The 26,233-nt window shown below is 40.9% G+C and overlaps 4 protein-coding genes across 7 annotated transcripts in view; 1 reads left to right on the top strand and 3 right to left on the bottom strand.

The window, feature by feature from the left end:
- lrrc75a (leucine rich repeat containing 75A) overlaps nt 1-3,774 on the bottom strand; it is a 112,497-nt gene extending 108,723 nt beyond the window's left edge. Inside the window, exons 1-2 of one of the 3 annotated variants that reach the window (XM_068316749.1) lie at nt 3,312-3,774; nt 2,670-3,209 (exon numbers count right to left, since the gene is read on the bottom strand). In XM_068316749.1, the coding sequence (XP_068172850.1) occupies nt 2,670-2,918 (249 nt within the window). In that variant the 5' untranslated portion in view covers nt 2,919-3,209; nt 3,312-3,774. Of the gene's footprint in view, nt 1-2,669 lie in introns of all 3 variants that reach the window. The other 2 variants (XM_068316747.1, XM_068316748.1) reach the window with 2 other exon arrangements.
- Nucleotides 3,775-4,348: 574 nt separating this feature from the next.
- poldip2 (polymerase (DNA-directed), delta interacting protein 2) lies at nt 4,349-14,651 on the bottom strand. 2 transcript variants are annotated; one of them, XM_068318146.1, is made up of 11 exons: nt 14,438-14,651; nt 11,998-12,073; nt 11,384-11,481; nt 11,188-11,287; nt 8,600-8,675; nt 8,324-8,431; nt 7,903-8,039; nt 7,672-7,698; nt 6,490-6,615; nt 5,889-5,968; nt 4,349-5,722 (listed from the first exon to the last, which is right to left on the bottom strand). In XM_068318146.1, exons 1-11 carry the CDS (start codon nt 14,620-14,622, stop codon nt 5,608-5,610), a joined length of 1,128 nt encoding a protein of 375 aa, XP_068174247.1. In that variant the 5' UTR covers nt 14,623-14,651; the 3' UTR covers nt 4,349-5,607. The 2 variants fall into 2 exon arrangements, with proteins under 2 accessions (XP_068174247.1, XP_068174246.1); XM_068318145.1 differs by having other exon boundaries at nt 11,998-12,079; nt 14,438-14,650.
- A 1,193-nt stretch (nt 14,652-15,844) lies between these two features.
- On the top strand, nt 15,845-21,284 carry tmem199 (transmembrane protein 199). The gene is made up of 6 exons (XM_068317341.1): nt 15,845-16,272; nt 17,126-17,199; nt 18,124-18,213; nt 18,342-18,384; nt 20,589-20,701; nt 20,868-21,284. Exons 1-6 carry the CDS (start codon nt 16,092-16,094, stop codon nt 20,961-20,963), a joined length of 597 nt encoding a protein of 198 aa, XP_068173442.1. The 5' UTR covers nt 15,845-16,091; the 3' UTR covers nt 20,964-21,284.
- Nucleotides 21,285-23,413: 2,129 nt separating this feature from the next.
- Nucleotides 23,414-25,755, bottom strand: LOC137596220 (homeobox protein SEBOX-like). The gene is made up of 3 exons (XM_068316529.1): nt 25,666-25,755; nt 24,664-24,828; nt 23,414-24,100 (listed from the first exon to the last, which is right to left on the bottom strand). Exons 1-3 carry the CDS (start codon nt 25,753-25,755, stop codon nt 23,414-23,416), a joined length of 942 nt encoding a protein of 313 aa, XP_068172630.1.
- Between the last annotated feature and the right edge of the window lie 478 nt (nt 25,756-26,233).

Here is a 26,233-nt window from a genome sequence, read left to right as displayed (position 1 = left end):
CTCCTCTCAGATTCAGCTCTTCCCCAATCACAGTAAAATGAAAACGATGTTGTAGGAAACCATGAGCTTTTGACAATTTATTTGGTTAAGAAACATGTGCATCTATGTAGTTTTTCTTCCTGTGCTTCTGTCTGTATACTTTAGAGGTCACTATAGTTTACGCTTGGTATCTCTGCTGATTCTAAGTGAATGTTTTAGTCAGAATGTAAGAAAATGTATCTGAGGTGTTGAAAATTACAAAAAGATTCTCATTACAATTACTTTTCCATTCTCTGATTAGATGGTTCAAAATATTAATGACACTTTTTACTCATTTGAATCAATACTGTTTGTGCTTCGACATATACTTGAAACTTTTTATTTTAAAAAAAAAAAAAGTCAATTTACAGTATCAAAAGATAGATAAAATTATCAAAGATGGGTGAGCAATCAACTAAAAATGTAAAATGATGATTAATCTGGCCCAGATAGGTATTTTATTAATTACCTTCACAAAACTAGTAAACTGATCAATTCAGCGTGTTTGTTGGCTTGTCTCTCTGCTGGACTTCACACAACCTGCTTGTTGGATGTCGATGAAACTATCCACGGGATTGGAGAGTGAGTGGTTGGATGGATGGATGGATTTCTGAGTAACAACAGAAAATACAATGTCTGTGCATTAAGTATGGAGCCGAATACCATAGCTTCATACGGTATAGTGTGAATGAAAAGAATAAAAAAACATACTTCTCTTTCACAACCATGATTCAACTATTGTTTGCGGGAAATATTCCATCATTGTAATCCTATACAGCCTGTGTTAGGTGGACTTTTGAAGGTTTACCATGTCCCCTGTTTTCAGTGAGCTACCATAAAACCTCAGATTTTCTGATAGAAATACACAAACATAAGAATATTTTTCATCATCTAATCTTACCTTTGGATTGATCCAAAAGTACTTCATCAAATACTACTACTGTATACTGAATCTGTTATTTTACACAGTTCAAACGTATTGAATTTGGGTCAAGACTGTACCTGCACCTCAATTTAAAAGGGGGCTGATATTTTTAGGTGCTACATACTATGGATGATGATTTCTCCTTCCTGTCATCGCTGTAACTCAATTTCACATGGCTTTCTGTCACAAATCTGACACAAATGTGCACAATCTGTCAGTCTTTCTATAGGAACACCTGAAAATCACACAATGTTCTTTTAATACACACAACTGACACTCTATGAGACACTAACTGCTGCACTGTCTTTGTCTGTCTACTGCACCCACTGTCCAGTGTCTGATGTATGACAACCACACCGAAACGAGCTGAAACGTTTTTGTTTTTTTTACATTTCTGTAAATGTGTCCACTAATATGTTTTGGAACTGCCTTCTACTGATGTGAAGCTTTAACTGACAATTCAGATGGACTGGACACTTGTTTTGTGTGAAACACTGCAGTCCCCTCTTGCTGCACCTCCTGTGAGGAATAAGGCACTTTTTATGTGGACAAATGATTTCCATAATTAATTGTGATTTCCCAACTTAAGAAGTTTTTTTCATTGCCCTCCTTTAAGACGAGACAATCAGTAATCGCCTTGTCTTCGGTGGCCAATCCGGATCCGGTAATGGGTCATTAAAGAAGCGTCTAAACGTATAATGAAACTGTTATTTGTAGAACTCCCAGAGTCATTGCTTACTGTGAAGGACTGTAACTACCGGTACTTGGCTGTGTCATTGCTTCAGGCTGTGATTCTGCTCCTCTGGGGTATCGCATCTCAATCAACCAGCAAGATGGTAAGCCCCTCCTCACTAACAAAGATCTATGGAGAGGTGTCCTTCATCTTTAATCCTGTTTACTTTGCTCCACTGTTCTCCAATGATTCAAGGATTAACTATTTAAAAAGGTTTCATCAGAGGTAACTCAGCAGAGATGATGACAATCTCCAAAGAAAGCCAAGAAATAAACCATGAAAGCTGTATATGCATGTCTGTGTGTATGTGTGTGTGTGTGTGTGTGTGTGTGTGTGTGTGTGTGTGTGTGTATTTATACGAATAAGATGGAGGCTCTATTCCCTGAGGCTGACTCATAAGGGGATAAACAGTGAACATTGCTAGCATATGGATTCTGCTCAGTGCTGTTCACAGGACGAGAGCTCATGAATTTCCTTCTTCCTTCTCTATCCTCTAGCTTCTTTCCAATCATTTCCCATTTCTGTGGGAATTGGACTTCTCAGAATTTTTGTCCTGTTGTGCTAAATTCTTTCAGCTTTCTAAATCCAAATTCAACTTGTGTCACTTTAACTTCCCTACTCATTTGTTTCACACCAGACCAGAGTCCACAGTGATAACAACAGCAGCAGCAAGGATCCGCAAAGGTCCAAGTAAAAAAAAAGTGAAAGGTGAGTAGGGGCTTTAAATTCTTGCAGCCTCCACCCTGCACCACTAAATCAGAACTAAGCGGTTTTGTGGGTCACTAAATTTATAGTATGTCTGAAGTCAGTGAGCGTGAGCCTTCGTTTTTGAAGACATTAACTGTGTAAGAGCAGCAAGCACAAACAGAAAACCATGATTAAAAGAAACCAATCAGGAATGTTGAAGAGAAAGGGGGCAAATGTGATCAAGTGACCCCGGAGAGCACATCCAACATTCACACACACACGCACGCACGCGCAGAGAGCAGGTACCTGTCGGAGTGTCTTGAGCATCTCTGTAGCTTCATCTTGCTTCCCCTGCTTGGCCAACAGCATCATCTCCTGGATCATGCCGATGCGGCGCTGGTAGGGCGGCGGCGTCCCGCCACGGCTCAGTCGGTCCCCTGACTTCAGCATGAGAGAAGCCAAGATGTCACCTCGCTCCTTGGTGGGAGTCCGCTTCCAGGTGTGCTGAGGGCTAGCCACCCCAGGCTCCGGGCCCTTGGTCTGCTTGGCACCCATGACGTTGAACTGAAACTAGACTGGTCCCACCGGCTGTTGATGCAGATATCTGGACTCACAAAGCTTTCATCTTTGACAAAACCTCAGTTTGGTGGTAAAATGTGAACCAATGCAACGGGAAACTTTTTCACTGCTTATAAAAAGGTTCGTCATCCCTTAGATAATATACGGTAATAGTCCAAAATATGAGTACAAAATAACTGTACAAAAGTGGATGTCCAGTTGTCTGTTTGTGGGAGTTTCTTGATGCCAGACTGAGGATCAAGTCGGGAACAGGTCGGCAGATGCTGCCTGCAGCATGGCCGCAAAACAGGGAGACGGTAAAGTCAGGATTCAGAATACCTGCAACGCCAACAGCTTCCTATCCCGAACATAACTTCACCAAATATTTACCTTGGACCGCGTCGCGACCGAATCCTGTTAGCCTCTGCAACACACGGCTGTCCTGGACCAGAGGGAGAGGAGGAAGCGGATGTGCGGTGGTGCATGAGGCAGGGCATGGCAATGTTTACGTCTCTGGAAGACCACCATCGCCCGTCTGTCCCTCCCGCTCTGCCCCGTCCTTCCTCAGCTGCTGGAAGTCAAACACAAGCCGAAAACAGCGGTTGTTCTTCAAGGTTGAGCCTCCATCCACTGCGGAGCAATAAACAACCGCATCACCGTCCGCCGAAGCTGCAGCTCCGCGGCCCGGGGAGGAGGCAGAGGCTGGGGTGTTCCCAGGCTGGGGCTGGATGATGAACAGCATCACACCCTCTGTTCGAGTGTGGGGGCGCGCGGCGAGTTCACGTGAGCACAAGTCCTCGCGGTGGGGGCGGGGGGTGCTCATTAAATTAACAGCGCGCTGCTGCTGATTCAACACATACGTATATTTAATCAAGTTGATTCAAGTTGTTTTATTACATTTCTCAAACTATCAATGTTTAAATTAAAATGGATTTAAGCAATTCTGTAGCAATATGTAAATGTATGCGCCCCAATTTTAAGACTGTCTTCCCGTGTCAGGAAAAAATAAACCAAATATGAAGAGGTGCGTGTGTGTGTGTGGGGGGGGGGGGGAGTCGGTCGGGGTCGGCATTTATTACTTTGGGGTTTTACGTGACCATCAATCAGATGAAATCTGAAACTTGAGATAAAACATTAAGTTTACCGATGCAGTGACCACGTGACGCTTACAGTAGATAGACCACGACCACACTGACCCCTGGTGGCTGTTTGAGCTCGTAAATCAATGATTGCGTATATAACACAAAGTTTAACATGTACTGTATAGGCAGCAACGTGTTTCCCGAACATTTCAAAACTACAAGAAAAGTGTGGCGGTCTTAATTCACTACACAGAAACCATCAAGCATCCTGGTTCTTCTCATGCTCACACAGCACCTGTACTTACCTGACAGGTACATAACAGAACTTACAACAGAAATATCATGTACATACTTCTCAAAAGGAATTTATTCATTTTTACCTTTAATTACATCTTTATTTACAGTATGTCAACAAACATCTGCATCAAATCAATCGTTAGTTCCTTTTTTGGCAGTCAACACACAGTTCACTGCTAAATAAAAGTATGCAGGCCCCTTCCATTTGTGTTGGAGTTCTGACTGAACGAAAAGCTTATGAGACACCGATCAAGAGAGCAAAAATGTGTCCCATTCAAGTACAAACAATGAAATGGTGAAAAAGAAAGGATGTGTAAATATGTCTAACATAGATGTTAACCAGAGCAGCATTAACATATGAAAAGTGTTTGGGGCATTGTCAAAGTATCCAATGTCAGATGCTGCTTTTCACATCCTGTAGATGTCGACAACAGAACCCTGACCATAAAGCTTTGACAGGCAAGCGTAAACTTCCTCTGATTAAGCATGAATGTATGAGATTATAGTTCCTGGTAGAGGTCACATAAACGTCAAGCCATCATTAAAAACTGCACAAACTAGGGCCACCAATGACAGAGCTACAGAATACCGTTGCTGAGGCTGTGTGCTAAAGTGAAAATATCAAAATGTAATGAAATGAGTCAGACATCCAGGTGAAAGCAGCATCACCATGTGGAAATGCTTCATGATGGCGGGTTCACTCTATCACTGGTGTGTTTTTAGGTTTATCAGAGTCAAACTCATTCCGACCACTCTGACTCAATATTACAAATATTATCACTTCTTCACTTTCACCAAATATCAGGGTAAAATCATGTTGCCTTGTTTAATAAATTCAAACATTAGGAAGGAGGGAAGAGTACAGGACATGTAGCTGGGGTGACGGCTGAATTGTTAATCTGAGCTTTCCACCCGATACATCGGGATGAAGCTCAGCTAGAATTGGTGCTCCTTTGACGAATCCAGAGCTCTAAAGGAAGTATTAGAACAAGCCACTAATTCCTCTCCCCACCTCCCAGTTCCTTTCCAAAAGACTGTTTGTCTTTCCAAAACACACCATGTGTGAAGACTCAGAGGACTGCCAATCAGTTTCCTAGCCTATGATTTAATCCTAGGACATATTGCTAACATGAGCCTGCTTTTGGATCATTCAAACAATACTGTTTCCAATGGCATAACCTGACTCACAGGAGTCTTGTGCTGAGCCTGAGGAAATGCAATAGGGGGAAGATAATTCTAGACAGCCAGAAGGAGCCGGGACTGACGACGTGTCCAGGGCCTCTGAGAAGGGAGGCAGTTACTCGCAGTTAGAACGTGTAGCCAGCAGGTGGCGCTTTGTCATCTTTGTTGCTCTCCAGGGAAAACGGGGGAATGCGAACATCGAAGTGGGAGCCGTCAGTCCTCTCAATACGGAACGTTCCCCTTGGAATAAATTAAAGAAGTGATTTAATGACAAGGCTCAGCAGACTGAATGACTGATTACCAGTGGGATTATTTTGATTGGCCGTCAGGGGATGTAAATGGTAGACTAGGCAGAAGAAATATGAAGTTTTCAACAGCAACCAAATGGAAGAACAAGAAAACTCACCACATATGCCCACTTGGAGCTTGTAGAGACACGTGGCTGCTGTACTGGAAGGCCGGCTGCTCCTTAGACAACACTGGCTCCTGGGACAGAACACACACACAAGTCTACATTACAAGAATGATGTTGGTTTGCGGCTCAAAGGAATTGCATCACTTTTCTGCAGGTGATCATTGTTTTAGGAATAGTTAGTAGTTAAGAGCGCTATGGAGGCATTGGTTTGTTTTGGGATTTCAAAATAAAAGTTATTTAGATGAACGTTTGAAAAGCCGTGTTTTTATGAAGCTCAAAAATGTGCTGTGGGATATGAAAGGTCACCTGACTTCCTGTTGCATACAAGTGAGTCAGTACTGACTGAACTGCCAGCTGGCTGCTCTTTACAAAACATCCATGAGTTCATTAAACAACTCTTTTTTTTTCTTTGTTTTTCAAAAAAAGAAAAGTATTATTTCTAAAAAAAACAACAACATTTGGATGTCTCTGAAGTCTAACAGCAACATAATTTCCTGCTAAAATAATTATTTTGATGTTTTTACACTAACAGCTATGAAAGTAAACCATATAAGTGAAGGTGACACACTAATCTCAACTGTGTTGTACTGACCCTGCCTACGACTCCTCGTCCTCGAACCGTCTCCAGAGTTCCTGACAGACTGAAGATCCTCCAGTGCCTTTCTCTCAGCTGAACCACCTCACTGCCCATGTTCTCCAGACGGATACAGTACCTCCACTGCACAAAATCAACACAAACACACCGGCAAAAGTTAAAAAAAAATCATCAACAAAATAAGTATAAGCTTGTAGTTGGTGTTAAAGAGGTGCTACTATGAAAATCACACTTTTTCAGGTCTCTACATATACACAGTGGTCCTCCCTAACCCGACCAACTCCTAGAATCTCCTAGGAGGGAGATAGGGAAGATTAAGAGGGGGGAGCGGTGGAGATAGCAGCTGAGAGCTACGCCCCACTAAAACAGACCTTTTGAGAGTGGAACAGAATTTATCAATATTTAATAAAATATATTGAGGACCACAGATCACTCTGGGGAAAGACATTTCAAATACAGTGTAGTTGGACATTTGGAAGCTGAATGACATGAATTAAAAAAAGCATAATATGGGACCTTTAATTTGGCAATATACCACTTCACAACATACAATACAGAGAACATTAAATCAGGTCCAAACCTGCCATTACAAAACTATTAAATCACATTCCTGGAAAAACAATGCTGTTACAGCGGTATCTGTACCAGGACATGTTTACCTCGGCTTAAATAATTTTGAGTTACGTCGTTCTTGATTATAGTAAATCGGCTTAAAAAAACCCCCCAACAACACGGAAAATTAAAATCAAGTTTACTTAATTTTATTCATTTTACATCTGTCTGCCACAAATATTGGAATCGTAAAATCACTCCCTAACCATTAAAAGTACATATCCTGTTACAGTACAATAAAATAAGAATAAAAATATACAATGTCATGTTATTAGCTCGTAGCAACCCTTGTTACCCATATTGCAGAAGAAACAAGTGGTCGGAGACGGCGTTCAATTGTATGTAAGCTTAAAATATTTATAGTAATTAAATATTACTGAAAATACATTCATAAACAAAGTACAGTACAGAACAGGGAATGGTTATCTTTAGCCTAATTTGACTTGCATTGTTTTTTGACTTAGCTCCTCCTTGAACTAATTAACAACTTAATCCAAGGTATAACTGTATTAATAAAATGCCAGTGAGACGTACTTGTACTAAACAGAAAGAAAACCTGCTACTCACCCAGTAAACATGTGAGTTTTGGGCCTCCTGAAAAGGAGAAAAAAAAATTAGTATGTAAAAGATTATAAAATCATCTGAGATAAAGTTCAGCCTGCCAGCTAAGACGTTAAATGGCAAACTCAAATAAAAGTTCAATGTAGATGACGTTTAGGCGGACATGGCAGGAATATCAGTATCGGCTTATATTTCTGCTGTACTGTTCTGGTGTAGGAGCCGGCACTGGTATTTTACCCTCATTCCCATGTAGAAGGGGATGACAGTGACACGGATGTTCTCGGTGGTCTCCCTGTGCACGTCTGAAAGTTCCAGCCAAGGGTGGTTCTTCTCTTGCCACGCCTTCAGAGTGTCTCTGGTTGTGAATGGAGGAGCTGCAGGAAGAAAAAACACACAATCCCGGAAAAATGGTCTGGTCTGTTACTTGCCACTGGTTACTACACACAACTTGAATATCAGAGAAATTCATTCTTTTCAGAATTCAGGGTGTGGTTTAGGAAGGAAAAGTAAATCTGAAAACATTCAGTCACACATCAAACTGCCACTGCTGCAGTGTATCCTTATGTAAACTACTATATAAAAAGTCAGTGTGTTCAGTAAAGGAACATTTTAAAAGGGAGGGGGTTTGAATGTGGAACGGTGGCAACAGTGCGTTTACATTTGGCCGGGTTGTACATGAGGAAACGCTCAAACAGCTCATGCTGGATGGGGGCCTGCTCTGTGGAGTTATAGGGCAGGATGTCTTCATGGCTCACATAGTCCAGACCTAAAGGGAAGAAACCAACAACATCAAATGGCAGGAGTTGTCCTTAATGAAGCTAAACCCGTCTGTAATGGAAAGCCGCATTCCAAACTGGATATATACGGTCAAACTAATGACCACATATATGGTCAATAATGGAATCAGAGTCTGATACCATCAAGGGTCTCATACCTGGGATGGCGTACAATGCTCTGCTATCATCATGGTTGGCCAGAAACGTCACTGCCTCTGTCTGCGACCTCTGAGACTGTCAAGCATAACAATCATGACTGGAGAGAAATTTTCCACAGAAAATACTGCAAAATAAGTACACACTAACATTCAAGAACAACTTCTGAAAAAGAAACCAGAAATGCTGCAAAACTGGCACTGAGGTTCTGACCAACAACAGAAGACTTGTACTTCACCAGAACCTGAACAAGCTTGTATTTAGATATTTTCAGAGTATTACAATCATCATAGAACACACAACTGTATGACAGTGAACAAGTATTTCACCATTGTTATTATTTATTGTCGTCATAGTAGTCACTGTATTTACAATATCCCATGGAATGTAGAACTCACAGCTGAGCTTCTTTTTTCTTTTTTAACATAATCAGTAATAAGCAAATGTTTGTGATATAATAACCCTCACATTTTATACCACAGTCCCACCAGTCCAAAAGCCCACTGATAGGACATGTAAGCCAATGCCATGCTTATGAAAATGATTGATTTAAGTGAGGATATGATTGAACCAGGGCTTTGAACCGGTTCATGGAACGAAAAACGAAAACCGGAAACTTTTGGTATTTTGGCAGGAACTAAAACAAAACTGAAAACTTTGTATTTTTTAATGTTCCGGAACAGAATCAGAACAGAAAATAATCGTAAACCGGTTAATTTGGGGGGTTTTTTCGTTCTTGAAAAAAATATTTGAGCTGATGTTTCACTTCCTGTCATTCACTGGAGAGCAGACAGATGAGAGCAGACAGAAGTAGCGGCTATCAGCAGCAGTTAAGAAAAGGGCAGTCTCCCAGTCACCATTTATTCATAACAGGTAAACACTGCAGTATGTCAATCTTAAAAATGTATGATTTAGACATTAACTCATTGGCTGCAGTCATTTTCAGAGGAGTGTGTCCCCGTACTGCCAGCGCTATGTAGCAATGTTGAGCTATGGGAGAAGCACAATGAAGATCTGATATTCAGCAATAAATGACATGGCGGAAGTTATTGTCTTATTTCATGCAGTGTCTAAGTAGGAGGCATAAGCCCTAAGTACAGTGATACAACTGTCATAAAGCAGAGGTGTAGTGCTGTGGTGCTGTTTACTGTAGGGTAGGGGCATATATAATTATAGTCTATAGTATATAAACTAATTGCTTTAGTTGCCAATTTAAATGTCCTTAAGTTACCGTACCTGGCGCACCATTTGGCGCATTGTATAAAGAGGTGCAGTCTTAATTGCGGAGTTTATTTCTGTACTTTCGATGTGCTATTTTCTATGTGCTGGTGCTTCCTGTGTGCTTTTTCTGTGTTTTGTGTACTTACTATGCTGTGTGCGACGGAGAAATCAATTGCCCTGAACCTCCTTAAGGAATAAATAAAGTTATACTCTACTCTCTACTTTTACACACAGCGCACCTTATTGTTCTGTGCATGCTAACGGAAACAAAATGGTGACTGTGGTTGAACTGTGTTGTACTACGTATTTAAATTTTAAAAAATATACCGACATTATTTTTTAAATACCTTTTTATTTCTTTATTTTTTGATAAATCTGTGCTAAATCCTTCGAAGTCCTCATCTTCGGTCTGCATTGACTATCTCGGCAATTTCACTATTGCTGACCGTCTGGTTTCCGGGTGGATGCCCGGTAATGATGCTGGCTTTTGCGAAACATCGGACAAAAGTCGAAGCAGACACGTTAGTCCAGGATCCGCAATCTACGTACATATTTTGGGGGTGTAACTCGCTCAGCACTGCCTCCAGTCCTGGTAAACGTGTGTCCACCGTCTCTCATTCATCACTCCCACGACGCACGCAGCTTAACTTTGAAGGCTCTGTTTACACCAATGTCCAGCGGTAATAGCTCTTTCATTAATCCTCCCAGGATGATGGCAAGCTCCGAATTCAGCCGCTTGATGTAGTTTTGACAAGCGGTGGTATGGCCGTGCATGGAGTCACAGACTAAGAGAGATGGTGAAGCGTGAAAAAAGCCACCCGGTCTCTTTATGTGAACCAGAACAACCGGAACTGATAGTCTGGAGTTTACATGTTGCATCGTAAGCGTGTCTCTTTGCTGACGCCATTGTCTGGGGTCTTCAGCCAAACAAATGTGGTTAACAGCATACCTGCGGTACAGTACCGGCGTATACCCTATACCGGTACCCATCGGAGGTGTGCTGGACGTAGCCTCGCGTCATGTTCTCTAACTGGTCTGCCGGCGTACGTAATAACGTAATACGTCCTATGCTGGTGGAAAATGGTCAATCTGGTGGAGCGCTGACTAAAGTCACACGAAAACATTTTTACAGATTTCTGAACTCAGTGTACACATAAGACGCTTAATGTTAAAAGGAGCAGCGTTGATTTTTGAGAAATTTTAAGGCTTTTAATAGTGTCTTATGGTACACAAAATATGGCATCTACATATTTATATTTACAAGGAACGTTATTAACCAGCTCAGGAACTTTATTTTTTTGTTCTAACCGATTCAGGAACATCAGTTTATGGGTGGAATGCAAAACGGTTTCACCGTGAATTGACCTACAATGTGAGGGCAGTCCCGCGTGTCGATCAGAACCTGGTAGTAGGTGTGGGTTTTTCCCTTGACCTCCTTTGAGCCATGGGCTCCTGGGGCTTCAGGTTTGCTGCACAAATAAGGAAAAACTGATCTCAGACACACGAGCCTCTCCAACAAAGGGATCCAACAAGGATCTGTTTGGTGCAGTCCACAGCCAGTTTACCTGTCAGACACAGGTGGGGTCACATCTCTATCGTAGAGACGAGCATGCCAGGGGAACAAGACGATGCCCCGGTATCCGAACACACTGTGGAGAAACAGCTGAGGGGAGCACAACAAAAAGGAGAAACTGAATTGAGGTTTAAAGAAGCGTAAATTGAATACGGATAACACTCAGCTCACTAGAACATGCCAATGTGCTTTCATAATACAAACTACTGATTTATCTGACATGGAAAAACAAATCAGTGCAAGCACAGGAGAGCACTGTTCTGTTTTGTAGTATGTATGTACTCAAAAACACGCCTGAAATGAGCCTAAATAATTAACTGATAAGGGAGGAAACCATTGGAGCTGAACCAAAATACCTGTAGCTTCCTGTAAACACACTGTTTAAGGCAGGATTGCTGTGACTTCATTAAGACTCACTCTTCTAGACAAATATTACAAAGGCGTAATGAGGGGGTCACTGTTCTGCTTGAGCCGGCAGCTGAGTTGGTCTCAGCAAAAGAAAATATTTAAATAAATGGAGTTTAAATCAACAAACAGGTTTCATTACAGTGCTTCTGCACAACCTCTGTGTAAAGTGTGTGTGACATGAAGTATGTGTGCCCTTACCTGTCCTGTTTCATATTTGCCATGTTGCTTGACAGCCTCGAACACTCCCACTGTCTCTAAGATCTTCCCTTCTGGCCTGTTCCTGGAAGATACAGAGACACCATCATACACTGGAGCTTCTGTGAGGATGTTTGGAAAACCACTTAGAGCAATCAAAACACTAGCATGTGATCCCAAAATTACATTCAGGTCTGTTTAAAAATATTGGGACTACACGTACAGTATGTCTGAAAAGCTCATAAGTTATTGATGAGCCGTGACAGGAAATCTCATATCGAAGTGAAGTATTATGATTTTCCCTCTTACAAAATATTATTTAGATTCCTCCTTGCTGCCTCACTTCAGCCATAATCTCAATCACAACTTTGACAAGATTAAATAAAACACCTCAACAAACAAGAATACCTCTGGAACCAATCCCCATGTCATCACAAAAACACACACACATCCAGATTTACAGTAAATATTACTGTTGACAACAACAGCTGGTCAAGCCAAGTAAATAACACTCAGTCTTCTTTACTGACTGCAAAGCTAATCTTCACAACAGAGATGAATAGTGGAGATTGATGAGATGAATATATGAGTGGGAGATTGAATATTACATAAAAGACTGTGTTGCAGGTCTTTTCTAATCAGGAGCGTATTGAAGAGAAAGAACCACAAAGTTTGCATCTGATATTTCACAATGACAATGCACACAAATGTGTACAAAAATATTAAAAAGGTGTATTTATGCAAACCACTGCTAAATATCTTTCAAGCGAGAGAGCAAACCCATTTCCTTCTTGGTTATTTCTCCCGGTTTTTGTTTGATGGAGTATTATAGGTATTGTATTAACTTATTCAGAGAAGACCTGCACAGTATATCACTTCAGCACAACGTGTGGTGTCAAGGAGGCCAAGGACGAATTTACTCATGACATGGTTTTTTTGCAGCTTCACACATAAAGACAACTCATCGACAAGACATGATTTCATTACCATTTGTCGGACACTTTTCTATCAGATAGCCATCTTCATTGAAAAGCGATGAACATCTCTAAATAACATTATTCAAGCTACCTGGAGAAAGTTTTTCAAAATACAGTATAATGACATTGCAAAGTATTTTTTTCAATGCCAATATATTTTGAAAACAAGAAAAAATATCACAAAATAAGTTTTTCCCAACATTTTGCTGTCACTACTCAACCCCGTGAAGGTGTTGTTTAAATGTAATGCTGGACAAAGGCAGTGTTGATATTATGTAAACAGAAATGAGACCCAAACAAAAATCATGAATAATATAGAATTGAACATACATAGCAGAATCAAATGATTTCCAAGAGAAAATCTGAGCATCAGCAGATGGAAGCTGTGCTTTGCAACAACTGTATGTTCAGAATTCCATTCTAAGTTGATTTATTTGCAGAAGTTTCACCACAATGACCTTGATAAAATGTCCAGAATCAAAGTATCAGGAAGGTTAATGTTAGACATCCTAACACCCGATGACACTACTGTTTTAACTAAAGTACTGTCCTGGCCCTGGTAGTCCCACTGACACTGACAGCACCTGTGAGCTCCAATCACATTCTCAAGCTGACATAAAGTTGTGTAATTACTTTAGTTGTGTAAACATGACGCTGTGATAATGCTACTTGACTTGGGAGTTTAACCCGACCTACCCGCTACCACATGAGCAGCAGGAGTGCTTGTGGGCTTTCGCCTTCACAAACACTATGTTTTATAAACTTTATCTGACTTTATATATATGATATTTATTTTTGAACACAAAATGTATTTTGCAGGATATTTTGCCGATTACAACAAAACTGGAAAGTTAATCCCCACATTAACATGGCATGAGAGAATAAAGGCTTACTAATGATCTATTTTAAAAGTCTCCAGTGGGGGAAATGATTTACTACTTATTTAATCAGGAAACGTGGTTAGTCTTTTTTTAAAACAACATTTAAATACTGTTACGCTGATCTTGCTATTCACTATTATTTACCTTTTTCTCTAAAATCTGCGTAAAACATGCTAATACTGATCATGTTCTGAACGTGTGTTCGTCAGCATGTGGAACAGTAAACTGTTCAGTTTCAGATGTTCTGTTATCACGGGTGGACTTCGAATATGATTTATGCAAATAACAATAAATAAATAAATTACTGCCTATGTTAGGAACTGTTTGACAGCAAGAAGGCTCCTCAACAGGCCGATCATCTACCGGGATGTTTACTCGCTAACGTACAACACCAAATAACTACTTGTCTCGTTTTCGACAGCAAATTATCAGCTCGTTATTGCACACGGCGTTCAATATGAATCACAATGGATCTGTCCAGTCAACAGCACCGAGGCCGGTGTGTTAGCTGCGCCGTCTGGGACAGCTCGTACCTAGCTAAGGACTTTAGCATGGCTAGTGTAGGACACAGGCTGCGTTCCTTACCGTGACGACATGAACCTTCTGTGCTGAACACCGCCGGGAACCCCACAGACTCGACATTGTAACTGTGGTCTGTGAACTTCAAGCAAACTGCTGCTGTCAACGACACTCAACAATCTCTGCGCGTGTTTATTGCTGTACTTAGTGGCGCTGCTCAGCAGTCCCCGGAGTAACGCGCAGGCCGCCATCTTTTCTGCCCTGGTAGTGGTACTGGTACACTTACCCACGAGTGCGATAGTCTACTGGTGGTGCGTTCAGGAACCCACACAGGGTCGTTTATATAATAACAAAATACTTTTCTCTTATGTCATACATGGACAGTGTATGAAATAATATATTTAATTTCTACATAGCTTTTTACTAGAAAGATCGTTACATGTAATAGCTCATAATTTAGAGTGTGTGTGTGTGTGTGTGTGTGTGTGTGTGTGTGTGTGTGTGTGTGTGTGTGTGTGTGTGTGTGTGTGTGTGTGTGTCACGGGCCTGAAAACATATATACTATATGAGTGATTAAAAACATTACACTACACAACAACAACAACACTACACAACAACACTACAGTGGACCAATAATTTCTGGACAAGAAGTTCAATGAAGTTGATTCCATTTCATTTCGCAATGCACAGACTTATAGTCTATTAGAATTTGACCTGATGTCATACTTTTACCCAGAAAGGCCCACCATCCATCCATCCATCCATCCATCCATCCATCATCTACTGCTTTTCCGGGGCCGGGTCGTGGGGGCAACAGTCTCAGGAGGTATGTCCATATTTCCCTCTCCCACCTCCTCCAGCTCCTCCGGGGGGACCCCGAGGCATTTCCAGGCCAGCCGAGAGACATAGTCCCTCCAGCGTGTCGAAGGTATTCCTCGAGGTCTCCTCCCGGTAGGACTTGGCAACCAGGAGGCATCCGGAACAGATGCCCGAGCCACCTCAGCTGGCCCCACCCGAGGCAGAGGAAGGCCCACTGAAATCATAAATGTCTTTTGGCAACAAAATACTGTAAAGTTAGAATTAATTAGAATTAACAATGTCCTAAGAAATGTTGTGATGACACCAACACTCAGGAAAAACAAGAGGGGATTATCCTTGTTATTAGTTTTTTTTTATTATTTGAATTGACCGTTTACTGTAAACCTCTTTTGGAATTATTGATATAAGAACCTCGGGGAAAAAAATGTCATCTCATGCCTCTAAAATATACGATGGTCCTTGAACTCACCTTAAGTACTAAAGTGTACAAAAGCAAACAGTATTTTGTGTTGACAATTTAAAAAAGCATGCACAGTCCCCTAATAATTTTAAAAATATTTAAAAGCAACATATGAACCAAATTTGGCATTTTCGAAAAGTCCATTGTTTAACACGTGATACAGTATACGGTAGTTTCCGCACATTTGGTCACGTGACCTTAAACGTCATCGTGTCACGGGAAAAACAACATGGCCGTCTAGTCGAACATACTTCTCGCTGTTTTGTAGCTCGAAAATGAACATGGTCGTGTAGTCATGCTTAAAATATCTCCAAATGGAGTCCCGTCTTTTTCCTGATAGCACGTAGCTCCGGTGAGTCTTTTTCCAACCAATTTGAATGATACAGCAAGTTGGACCGCTTGACAGGAGATCTTCCATTGACAGTTGTTTGGATTAAAACAATGGCCACGGCTTTCGTCGTCGGGGACTTGTTCAGAAATAAGGCGACGGAGTTATTAGAAAAATATCCAACTCTCCCGGAAGACGTGAGAAAAGAACTGGAAGAAACGCTTGAGAGCTCCGGACCAACAGTTGTGTCCTTCAGGACAATTAGAAACCTTAAGAGAAGTCTGCAGGACGAAGGTGAGGTCAAAAGCTGCGCATCACTCTGCTTAATATATGACCAAAATAAGTTCAACAGAATTTGGAGTAGGTTATATACTTTTTATTATTACCTGATCGAAAGAAAACCTGTCCTTATGCAGGTGGGCAGAATGAAGAGCTATTAACTAGTCCCCAATTAGCATTGGCTGTAAAGACCAATGAAAGACAACACGCGACTGGGGTGTCTGATCGGCTTCAGTCGTCAAAAGACCCGGATGTACTATTTTGTAATGATGTTAATATTGATTAATTCTATTAAATCACTCTTGATTTTCTATCTTAAATGACAAAGAAAAGCTTTGAAATAGACAATCATCTCTATATTTACATTTTTGGGCAGCGCGGTGGAACAGTGTGTAGCGCTGTTGCCTTACAGCTACTGTAGAAGGTTCTGGGTTTGATTCCTTTCTATGCAGTTTTCCTGCGCTCCTTGTTTCTGCGTGGGTTCGGTAGCTTCCTCCCACCTCCAACAACAGGCAGCTTAGGTAAATTGGTCACACCAAATTGTCCTTACCTGTGAGTGTGTGCACGAGTGGTTGTCTTTCATGTGGCCCCGCGATGAGCTGACGTCTTATCCGGGGTGTACCCCGCCCTTCAAGAGTAGCTGGCTGGCAGACCTGTGACCTACAAGGAGGAGAAGCGGCTGAATATGAGATGATTGCTATAGTCTCGTCTACAAGAATATGGATGTTAATATTACAAACTCCATTCCTTACCTTTTGTAAATTCATTTTGAAGAGTGACTCCAAATGTTCTGCATTGTAATCAGTCGTTCTAAATGAAGCCCTGCCATTCAATGTAAGGTCTTCCTGTCCTAATTGTTTGACTTCAGGGCATCCTTTCTACCTGCATGAGTTCTTGGAAGATAGTTCACTGCATCTGCCTGAAGTCGTGAAGCCTCCGAGGGTACGTGATGATTGTCATTATCAGACAAGCTGCCAGCTTACTTTAAATAACAGTTCATGATGAAATGAATATTCAAGTCGGTGTCTACCTTTGAGATGCAGTCAGGTGAAGTTAGTGTTTTCTGAAGCTTCTCAGCAAAACGGCATCCCAGCATTCTCCCGTCTCCATCCTGAATGACTTTTTAGTGTGACGCATCAATCATCATTGTTTTAATTAGTAGTAAATTAACTCTTCACACACAACACATCAGAAACAGGTGCCATTTAGGGGGAGACATGATGACTATCTTCTTCTTCCTTTTCCTATCGGCTTTTCCCTTCAGGGGTAGCCACAGCGAATCAGTTGCCTCCATCTAACACTGTCTTCTGCATCCTCTTCTCTCACACCAGCTACCTTCATGTCTTCTTTCACTACATCCATAAACCTCCTCTTTGGTCTTCCTCTAGGCCTCCTCCTTGGCAGTTCAAAACTCAGCATCCTTCTACCAAAAAATTCACTATCTCTCCCCTGGACATGTCCAAACCATCTCAGTCTGGCCTCTCTGACTTATCTCCAAAACCTGTGCTGTCCCTCTGATGTACTCATTCCTGATCCAATCCTTCCTGGTCACTCCCAAAGAGAACCTCAGCATCTTCATCTCTGCTACCTCCACCTCTGTCTCCTGTCTTTTCCTCAGTTACACTGTCTCTAGACAAAACATCGCTGTTCTCACCTGTTTTCATTTGTTGTTAATATTTTCTACGGTGACTTCTTCTGTCTTGTGGGCTGAAGTAGATAAGGATAAAATTTATATTTTTGGTTTGACTACTCATTCAAAACATTAAAGTATCTTACAAAGAGATAGAATACAAATTACTTTTTATATAACTATCATAATTGTTCCATTTCAGAAGAATAAACACAATTGTACTTCTTTTTTTTCAGAACCCAGAGTTAGTGGCACGCCTGGAGAAGATTAAAGCGAAACTAGCCAACGAGGAATACAACAGAATCACTCGTAACGTTAATACTCAGGTACCTTTAGTTAACATTCTAACTTTGGCTTGTCATAAGTACATCATGAAATGGAGAAAAATAATATTTATATACATTCACATTTTACAGTGATATAAAATAAAATAATAAACTTATTTTGATTTCAGGAAATCGGCCGTAATGGAACATTTTCGGAAATTGGACTGCAAGGTCGGTTGACATATTTAATAGATTTTAAAAAAAAGTTTAAATTTAATGCTATGATCTATCTATATGCCAGTCCCCAGTAAGTGTGTGTTATATGTTACATACGTAGATAGATAGATAGATAGATAGATATTTTAATGATTCCAAGGGAAATTCAGGTGACATCTGCTCACAAGAGATACAATAAATACACAAAACAGTGACAGAGAAAAAATGGCACAGCCAAAAGACGTTGTATAAATTACATAATTTACATACTGACATAATTATAACAACAGAAAAACAGAAGAAACTAAAATAAAGGAAAGCATAGGGACATGAGAGAAGAAGGAAGCATTGGGTGAGGACGATGTATGATCAGAAACACGTGGATGAACCGAGCCGTAAACTGAAACTAAGGACCCCCACAACATATCCTACTGCATTACATACACTGCATTAAAAATAAAAATTTTGGTTCGGTGGTTGGTCGTGGTGTGTATGTGTGGGGTGGGCCATGCATCGCCTTCCTTCCTCGCTGTGGTGCCGTGGTGGTGCATCTCTGGGTTGCTTTTGTCGTGGGACGGGTTGATGGCTTGGACTGGTTGCCGGTTGGTCGGTGATCGATGGTCGTCGATGGTTTTGATGATCACTAGATGGCCGTGGCCTGGCATCCACAGTGGGCTCGGTTGTGGGGCGGATTGCAGTGCTCTAGGGCTATGCATCCTCCCCATATACGCCCCACTTGCCCCCCCCCCACATTCTCCAATTTTAATGCCACACACACACCCTGGAGGTGGCCCTGCGGTGTCTGGGGGAGCTTCGCTCCAGACTTTGATTGCAGCGCTGAGCTTCCCTCCAGACTTTGATTGCACTATATTCCACACAGGGAAGCACATTAGCACAGGGTCAGGAGAATGCTTCCTCGTTGGGGATTTGGGAGCCATATTAACAGGGAGGGTAGTGGTGACTCCAAATGAGATGGCACTTCTGGTGGGGCTTGGCCCTCTGGGGCCTATGGCTGGGGACTTCCGTTGGGGACAGACTGCTTTGTCTGGGCCCGTGGCTTGGCTTGGGTTATTGGGGAATTGGGGGGTTTGTGGGTGACGGGTGGGTCTCCTTACCCCATGCCCCCTGGGCCTGTCCTGGGCACCCTGGCGGTGGCAGTCGCTGCCTCCTCTTGGTCGCTGGGTCTACGTGGTTCTTGGTGCCCCCGGTGGCTCTTTGGGTGATGGCTTCTGGATGCTCCTGGCTGGCCGGGGTATGGGGTGCTCTGCTAGTCCAATTGTTGAGAACCATTGGGTCCTGTCAGAGTGTGATGAGTCTCCCTTCAGACATCAGAATCTCATGCCCTCTGTTTTCCTTCTGTACTGTTTTCTTCTTGTGGCCCATTCGAAACTGTCAGGACCTCCACTAATTTGTTTTTTTATAACGTTGGTATTAAGGTATCAGTTGTGAAATATAATAAAAACAGCTCAAATCTCTTCCACTCCAACAGCACTGCCTGCCTATACACTACCTTGTTTGTGTTTTTCTCTCCTTGTCTCCTTTTGGTTCCCCCCTTAACTCACAGAGGTGCAGCTTCCTTCTCTGGCTCACAATAGGAAATTCTAATAAAGACTGACACTTAGATGACGGATTTTTTTAAAAACGCAACTTTTTAAAAACGCATCGAAAACGAGTCGCGTCCACACAACAGCGTTTTCAAAAAAATCTCCGTCCACACGTAAACGCAGCAGTGCATTTTCGAAGACGGCTATAAGCATGCCAAACTGTGTGGTGGCAGTATTGAGTCAAATTTTATCCAATAGGAATCCTACGTGTTTTGTTGTCACAACACACAGGCCCATAAATATGACGTCACAGAGGTTTTCTTTGCAGGCAGACCAAGCGTTTTTTTTAAAAATCCACCTCGGCCAGCATTTTTATAAAGTTGCGTTTTCGTTCCGGATATCTGCGTTGTCGTGTGGACAGAAGGCGTAAACGCAAAAAAAAAGTTGCGTTTTTAAAAAATCCGTCATCGTGTGGACGGGGCCTTAGTTCCCGGACAGGACCGGAGATGGTCACATGCACGTGTTAAAAGATTTAAAAGATTTTGCTGCAAAACTAAAATATTGATCTCACAAAAAGTTGACCCCCTTTCATGGGGTTAAACTATGAGAATACATGCAGACAAAAAAAAAAGAAAAAATAAACTTTTTGAATGAAGTTCCTGTCTCTCTGTCCAGTGCGATCAGTGAAAGCGGTGGTGGTGACCATTTTTAACTTCCTGGTCACAGTGTGTGCTGCGTTCGCCTGTTCATACATGGGAAGTCAGTACCTGTTCACTGACACGGCAGCGGTAAGAGGTCATGTGTCTTAGCATGTATACCATACACACAGCGGTCACGCATGTAGACTTTGGATCAGACATTGCATTTAGGTGGAGCTGACCAATGATTCTGTTTTTATTACATTAACAACTGATAATTTATTCTGATGCTTTGTTTCTGTCACTTCTTTTGTAGCGTGTAATATCAGCTGTGATCGCCGCATCTGTCGTTGGGCTGGCTGAGCTGTATGTTTTGGTGCGGACCATGGAGGGAGAACTTGGGGAACCATAAAACCCAGCAAACTGAGCTATGAGCTCATTGAGTTAGTTAACTATTTCAAGATTTTTATATGGCTGAGAAACATATTTATGTCTTGTTTATGGTTTCCATGATTGAAAATGTTCAACTGAGTGACTCCGCGGTTGCTTTTTTAAATCGTTTGTTAAACATTAGCGCTCTAAAGTTCCAGCTGCTCAGATATTAAAACATCCCTCAATGTACAGCTGGTTTGTATGTCACGTTCATCCTAAAACTGGTACAGTTTCATAAAATAAGTGATTTGCACTGATGTAATTATGATTTTGTGCTCATTAAAATTACATGTCAACAATCCTTATGTTTCTGTTGCCTCTCTCCCAATAATCTTGTCTTCCTCAGGAGATGTTGGAATGCTTTGAGAGAAGTCTGCGTCTGCATTGGATAGATATTGAAATTTTTCTTCCATGGTTTTCCTTCCTCACAATAACCCAACATAAATAATTACTGACACTGTCTACTGATTTGTTTGAGTTATATTATCATCCATCACCTAACTGTTCGGTGATGGATGATAATATAACTAGGTCATAACTAATTTGGTAACAGTTGTCTGATTTGTGCTAACTGTATTTAGCTTCAAGAGGAATACAAAGTCAAAAAACAAAAACAATGTTATTCTACTTAGCAGCGGTAATGGAACCCTTAGGATCCTGAGAACAATAACACTAATCTACTTTATTTCAAAACATCTCCACTAGGACACAGAGGATATGTTGTCTCTGATCCCTTCTTGTCAAATTAATTCACAATTTTTCTTTTTTTTGCAAACTATCGTGTCCTCTTCATGGTAAGTCCTGTCATATCAGGGGAAAGATTAAAATATGTAACTACATCTGGAATACAAAAAAGTATCTTCCTAAGATCTGAGATTTGACACCCGGATTAAAGGTTTATTGAAAGATTATTCTGTATTAAAGATGATTATGATATGCAGAGATCTCTACCCAGAGCTGGACGAACAGTGTGCGCTGCTGTCTGTCATATTTCCTCTGTATTATGCCTCTCGTAATATTTCTAGACTTAAATCCAAGCAGAATTACAGTGGCTGTAAGCTGATAGACCCTGAGCTCAGGCTTTAATTTACTTCTTATTTTTCTTCCCTCTGTCCATCTAAACCTCCTGATACATAAAGTAAAGAGATACGAAAAAAATATTTTGATTTTTAAAATAATTATTCCTGTCATGGTATCTTACCACAAGATGTCATTTTAATCAGGATGTTTTGAAAAATAATACCCTCAGGGTCACACAGCGTTGAACATGGTACAGCTCAGCTTAGAGCAGGACAAACAGGAGCTGCTATGTGAGAAGAGTCCATGTTGATAGATCAGAAAGTCCACGATTCTGGATTACTGAACTAATTTGCTCCTCCTAAAATTTTTCCACGAGTCATTTATTGATCTGGAAAACATTGAAATGAGGTTAAAAACCTTCCACGTCACATAATCTACAGTTTGTCTCTTTTTCACTGAGAAGAACTGTCAACACAGATAAAGTCTTCAGTTTTGGTATCTGAATCTCAAATAGTACAAAATCAAACTAGACCACATCACAAAATCAAAAGAAAAATTTGTTTATTACTGTGTCTTAATTATTGTGTAATTTTACAAAAAAAAACAAAGCCCAACAGTATAGATCATAGAGGGGGAAACTATATAACATACAATAATTTATCAACATAAAATATTAATGGAAGCACATAAATTTATTTTATAAAATTGAAAGTGTAATTAGTGGACAAGTAAACTTATGCTCCAATTACATTGTGCTGTAAAAAGTATGAGATGAGACTGGCTGCTGCTCCAGCTCATTTATTCATGGGTTATTACATTAACATTCTACAAAATTATAAATTTAATAATGATTTTTTTTCAGGCATTTTTCTATCTTAATTGTGTATCACAAAAAGCTGAACAGTAGACAGGGATCTCCCCACCTCACGGTGTCACGCTTTAACTTCACCCACTACCTGTCAATCAAGCGCCAAACAATCACGGCGCATCTGGCAGAAGGAATCACATGAACAAGAGCTCCTGAGATCATCATGGAATTAAATGAACAGCTGTCACCACAAAAAAGACTTTATTTTCTGTTTATTGTCCATTGACATAATGCAAACACACTGTACACAAGAAAACAAATGAAGTCTGATATTATTGTTTTATCGTAGAATTTCCACAGGTACCCGCTAGGCAATATAATGAGAGGAACTGGTTCTTCACCCACAACTAGAAGACTCCTGTCCAAATCATTCACTCATATATTTTAAATGTGTCTGGAACATAAAAAATAGAGAACAAAACAACAACTTGAAAACAATTAAATGGAACACTATGCTTGGATTTAAAGAATGTTCGCCTCTGGAAACACCATCACAAAGGTAAATATTGACAAAAACATAGGTTGTACATTTCATAACTTGATCAGAATTCCAAAAAGTTGGTGACAATAGCAGCATTGTAGATCAGGTCAGAGATGTAGCCCATGGAGGTCTGTGGTCCCATTTGTGGGTGATGATGGTGGTGGTGTCCTTGTCCCGTAGTTAAGTCCCAATAAATGGACTGAGGATGAGAAGAGACTACCTGATCTACTGAGCTTTGACCTCCACACACTGTGCTACCTCCAAACATGGCCTGATGGGCCCCAGATGGACCCATCATCTGGGATTTGAAGTTTGAAAATGCTTGGTAGGAGCGGTTGGAGGTCAGCTGATGTGGCTGTCTAGTGATTGACTGAGGGAAAGAACCAGGAAGAAAACCAGGGAGGGTCGGTCCCAGCTGCTGCCGGCGGTGATGGTGCTGCTCGTCCTCCCAGAGACGAGACTCTGAGGGTTTTGAGGAAGACTGTTGATGGAGGGATGAGGAAGATGCTGGTGATGATACAGGGTTGTTATAGATTTGGATCCAGTCAGAATACATCTGCGGAACGTCATCACTGCAGAGGTTCTGCTCAGGCCTGAAAATGTCTGCCAGGGTGGTGGAGGCAATGAAAGCAGAGGTCACAGGCACAGGAGGGGCATCAACAGCCCCCCGACACCCTTGGACAGGCTTGGTGGACTTGAAGTGTCTCCCAGTCTTGATGCTTCTGGCTCTTCTGTTTTGGAACCACACCTTTGGAAAATGACAACAGTGTAATTATAATTATGTCGGACTGGAAAACAGTTGTCAACATGTGCTACATTTGGAGAAGTAATACTAGTATGAATAGATTAGTTTTATCCATTTATTTTATACAGTATAAATCGCAAGAAAACCGGTGATCTGAAGAATTTTATTATGTTTCTTTAAACCCACTACATTTCCACAAACCATTAATTATCTTGTTGAGTGTTCACCGATACTAGTCCAGACTGTTTTATACATACTCAGTTGTCATCAGTGGAGTTCTAAGGACTAAATTCAAATTCACTGGCCGAGACAGCGCTAACCTGAGCTCTTGTTAGCGCATCTCTGTTAAGATAAGCATCAAATCCGCTGTATTGTCGGAGTGATCCAAGACGATGTTGGTACAAAAAAAGTTGAGGGACATTTATCTGTGGGCTCATCACTTCCAGCTAACGTTCCAGTGGTCTTTAAAACAGTTTACAGAAGTAAAATTTGGACCCTAAGCAGTCGATCACTCTTGATAACCATGATTTATACAGTTTCACTGCGTTTCTATCGTGAACTCTCACCTGTATTTTGCTCTCGGGTAGGTGTGTGTGTGCGGCCAGCCGCTCCCGCATCGTGATGTCCGGGTAGGGCGTCACGGCGAAGGCCTGCTCCAGCTCCGACAGTTGAGCTCGACTGAAGATAGTCCTCTTCCGTTTCCTCTGGCCCTCCATCAATCCGGCAACTCTCTCCGGCTCCGGAGACATCACACCCTCTGCCCGACAGTCTCCTGACGACACCACGCACAAAAAGGCAGAAAATTAAAATTAGTATGGATTAAATAAAGGATTGACGGAGTGTTGCTGTGACTAAAAAAAAAGGGAAAAAAAGGATAGATTAAGATTTAAGTCTTTGACATAAAAATTATAGAATTTGCTGCGGTACATATAAGGATGACGGCAAATATATACCGGTACTGTAAAAAAATATTTCTTTATTTCTTAATAATAGCCTACGTATACTTATGTTACATTTACATTTTGGTCAGTTTTACATAATGTATTTGTAATGTAGAATTGTAATATTTGTCGACTAAAATGTAGGCTAAATTTACTTTTTTGTACGCACTACAAAAAAGTGTCTGTGTATATATATATACACACACACACACACACACACACACACACACACACACACACACACATACATACATACATACATACATATACATATATAATTAAAAACATATAGATGTAATATAATAATATAATTTAGTTCTTTAATAATATGATCAAAAAATATATATATTTATAATATGAATACATTTTTATAACCAGTGCTTGGTGTGGAAAAATATTTCCTCAAAAAGCAAGATTAATAAAGTGCATTCCGTCTTCTTCTTGTCTAGGTGATCATTCTGAAAGTGAAATTCCAAATGTTTGTCCTGTATTCCCTTAAAAAAAAAAAGAAAAGAACAAGTTTCCTGAAAATGTCATCAATTCATCTCGTAATTTGTGTTTAGCTTATTCTATCAGGGCCATTAAGGTGAAAGAAAACAGCATTTTATTAGTTATGATCTAAATGACACTGAGCTCACCTTTACAGTGTTCTTCAAATAGCACCTTAAAATCCACCAAGCTTTTCTGCTGGATGTCGGAGTCCATGAAGAGAGACATGATGTCCTGCTTGACCCTCTGATGCTGACAGCAGCAGTGCTGAGTGCCTCTTATAGCAGATCAACTGGAACTCCACACCCACCACCCACAGAGCTCAGGTCAGTGTGGATTCATTCTGGTGAATGTGGTTAATGTGAGAAGATTGATATGTGGCATTCAGTGGGCATCATTTGTGAAATTTCAAACATAAACAATCGACTAATGCTGATTTTTTTAACTACAGTACGGGGCAGCCTAAAAGACTCAAGCTGATATTTGCTGAACCAGATGACAGATTGCATTATAAAATTAAGATTATAAGATTATAAAATCCTAATCATCTAACTTTTAGGAAAATGTTATGTTGTTAAAGTAGGCCAGACTTAATCTGGACTCTTAATAACCTTTAAATCAATTTTGTTAGGAGTTATGACCCTAATTTTATCTTTGCTCTAGATGATGATTAGGACAATTGCAACTTCTGTAAATGATGCTTTTC

This window comes from Antennarius striatus, chromosome 6 (genome assembly GCF_040054535.1).
Source record: "Antennarius striatus isolate MH-2024 chromosome 6, ASM4005453v1, whole genome shotgun sequence".
NCBI lineage: Eukaryota > Metazoa > Chordata > Actinopteri > Lophiiformes > Antennariidae > Antennarius > Antennarius striatus.
The sequence above is the reverse complement of the archived record's forward strand: the minus strand, read 5'-3'. Positions and strand labels throughout refer to the sequence as shown.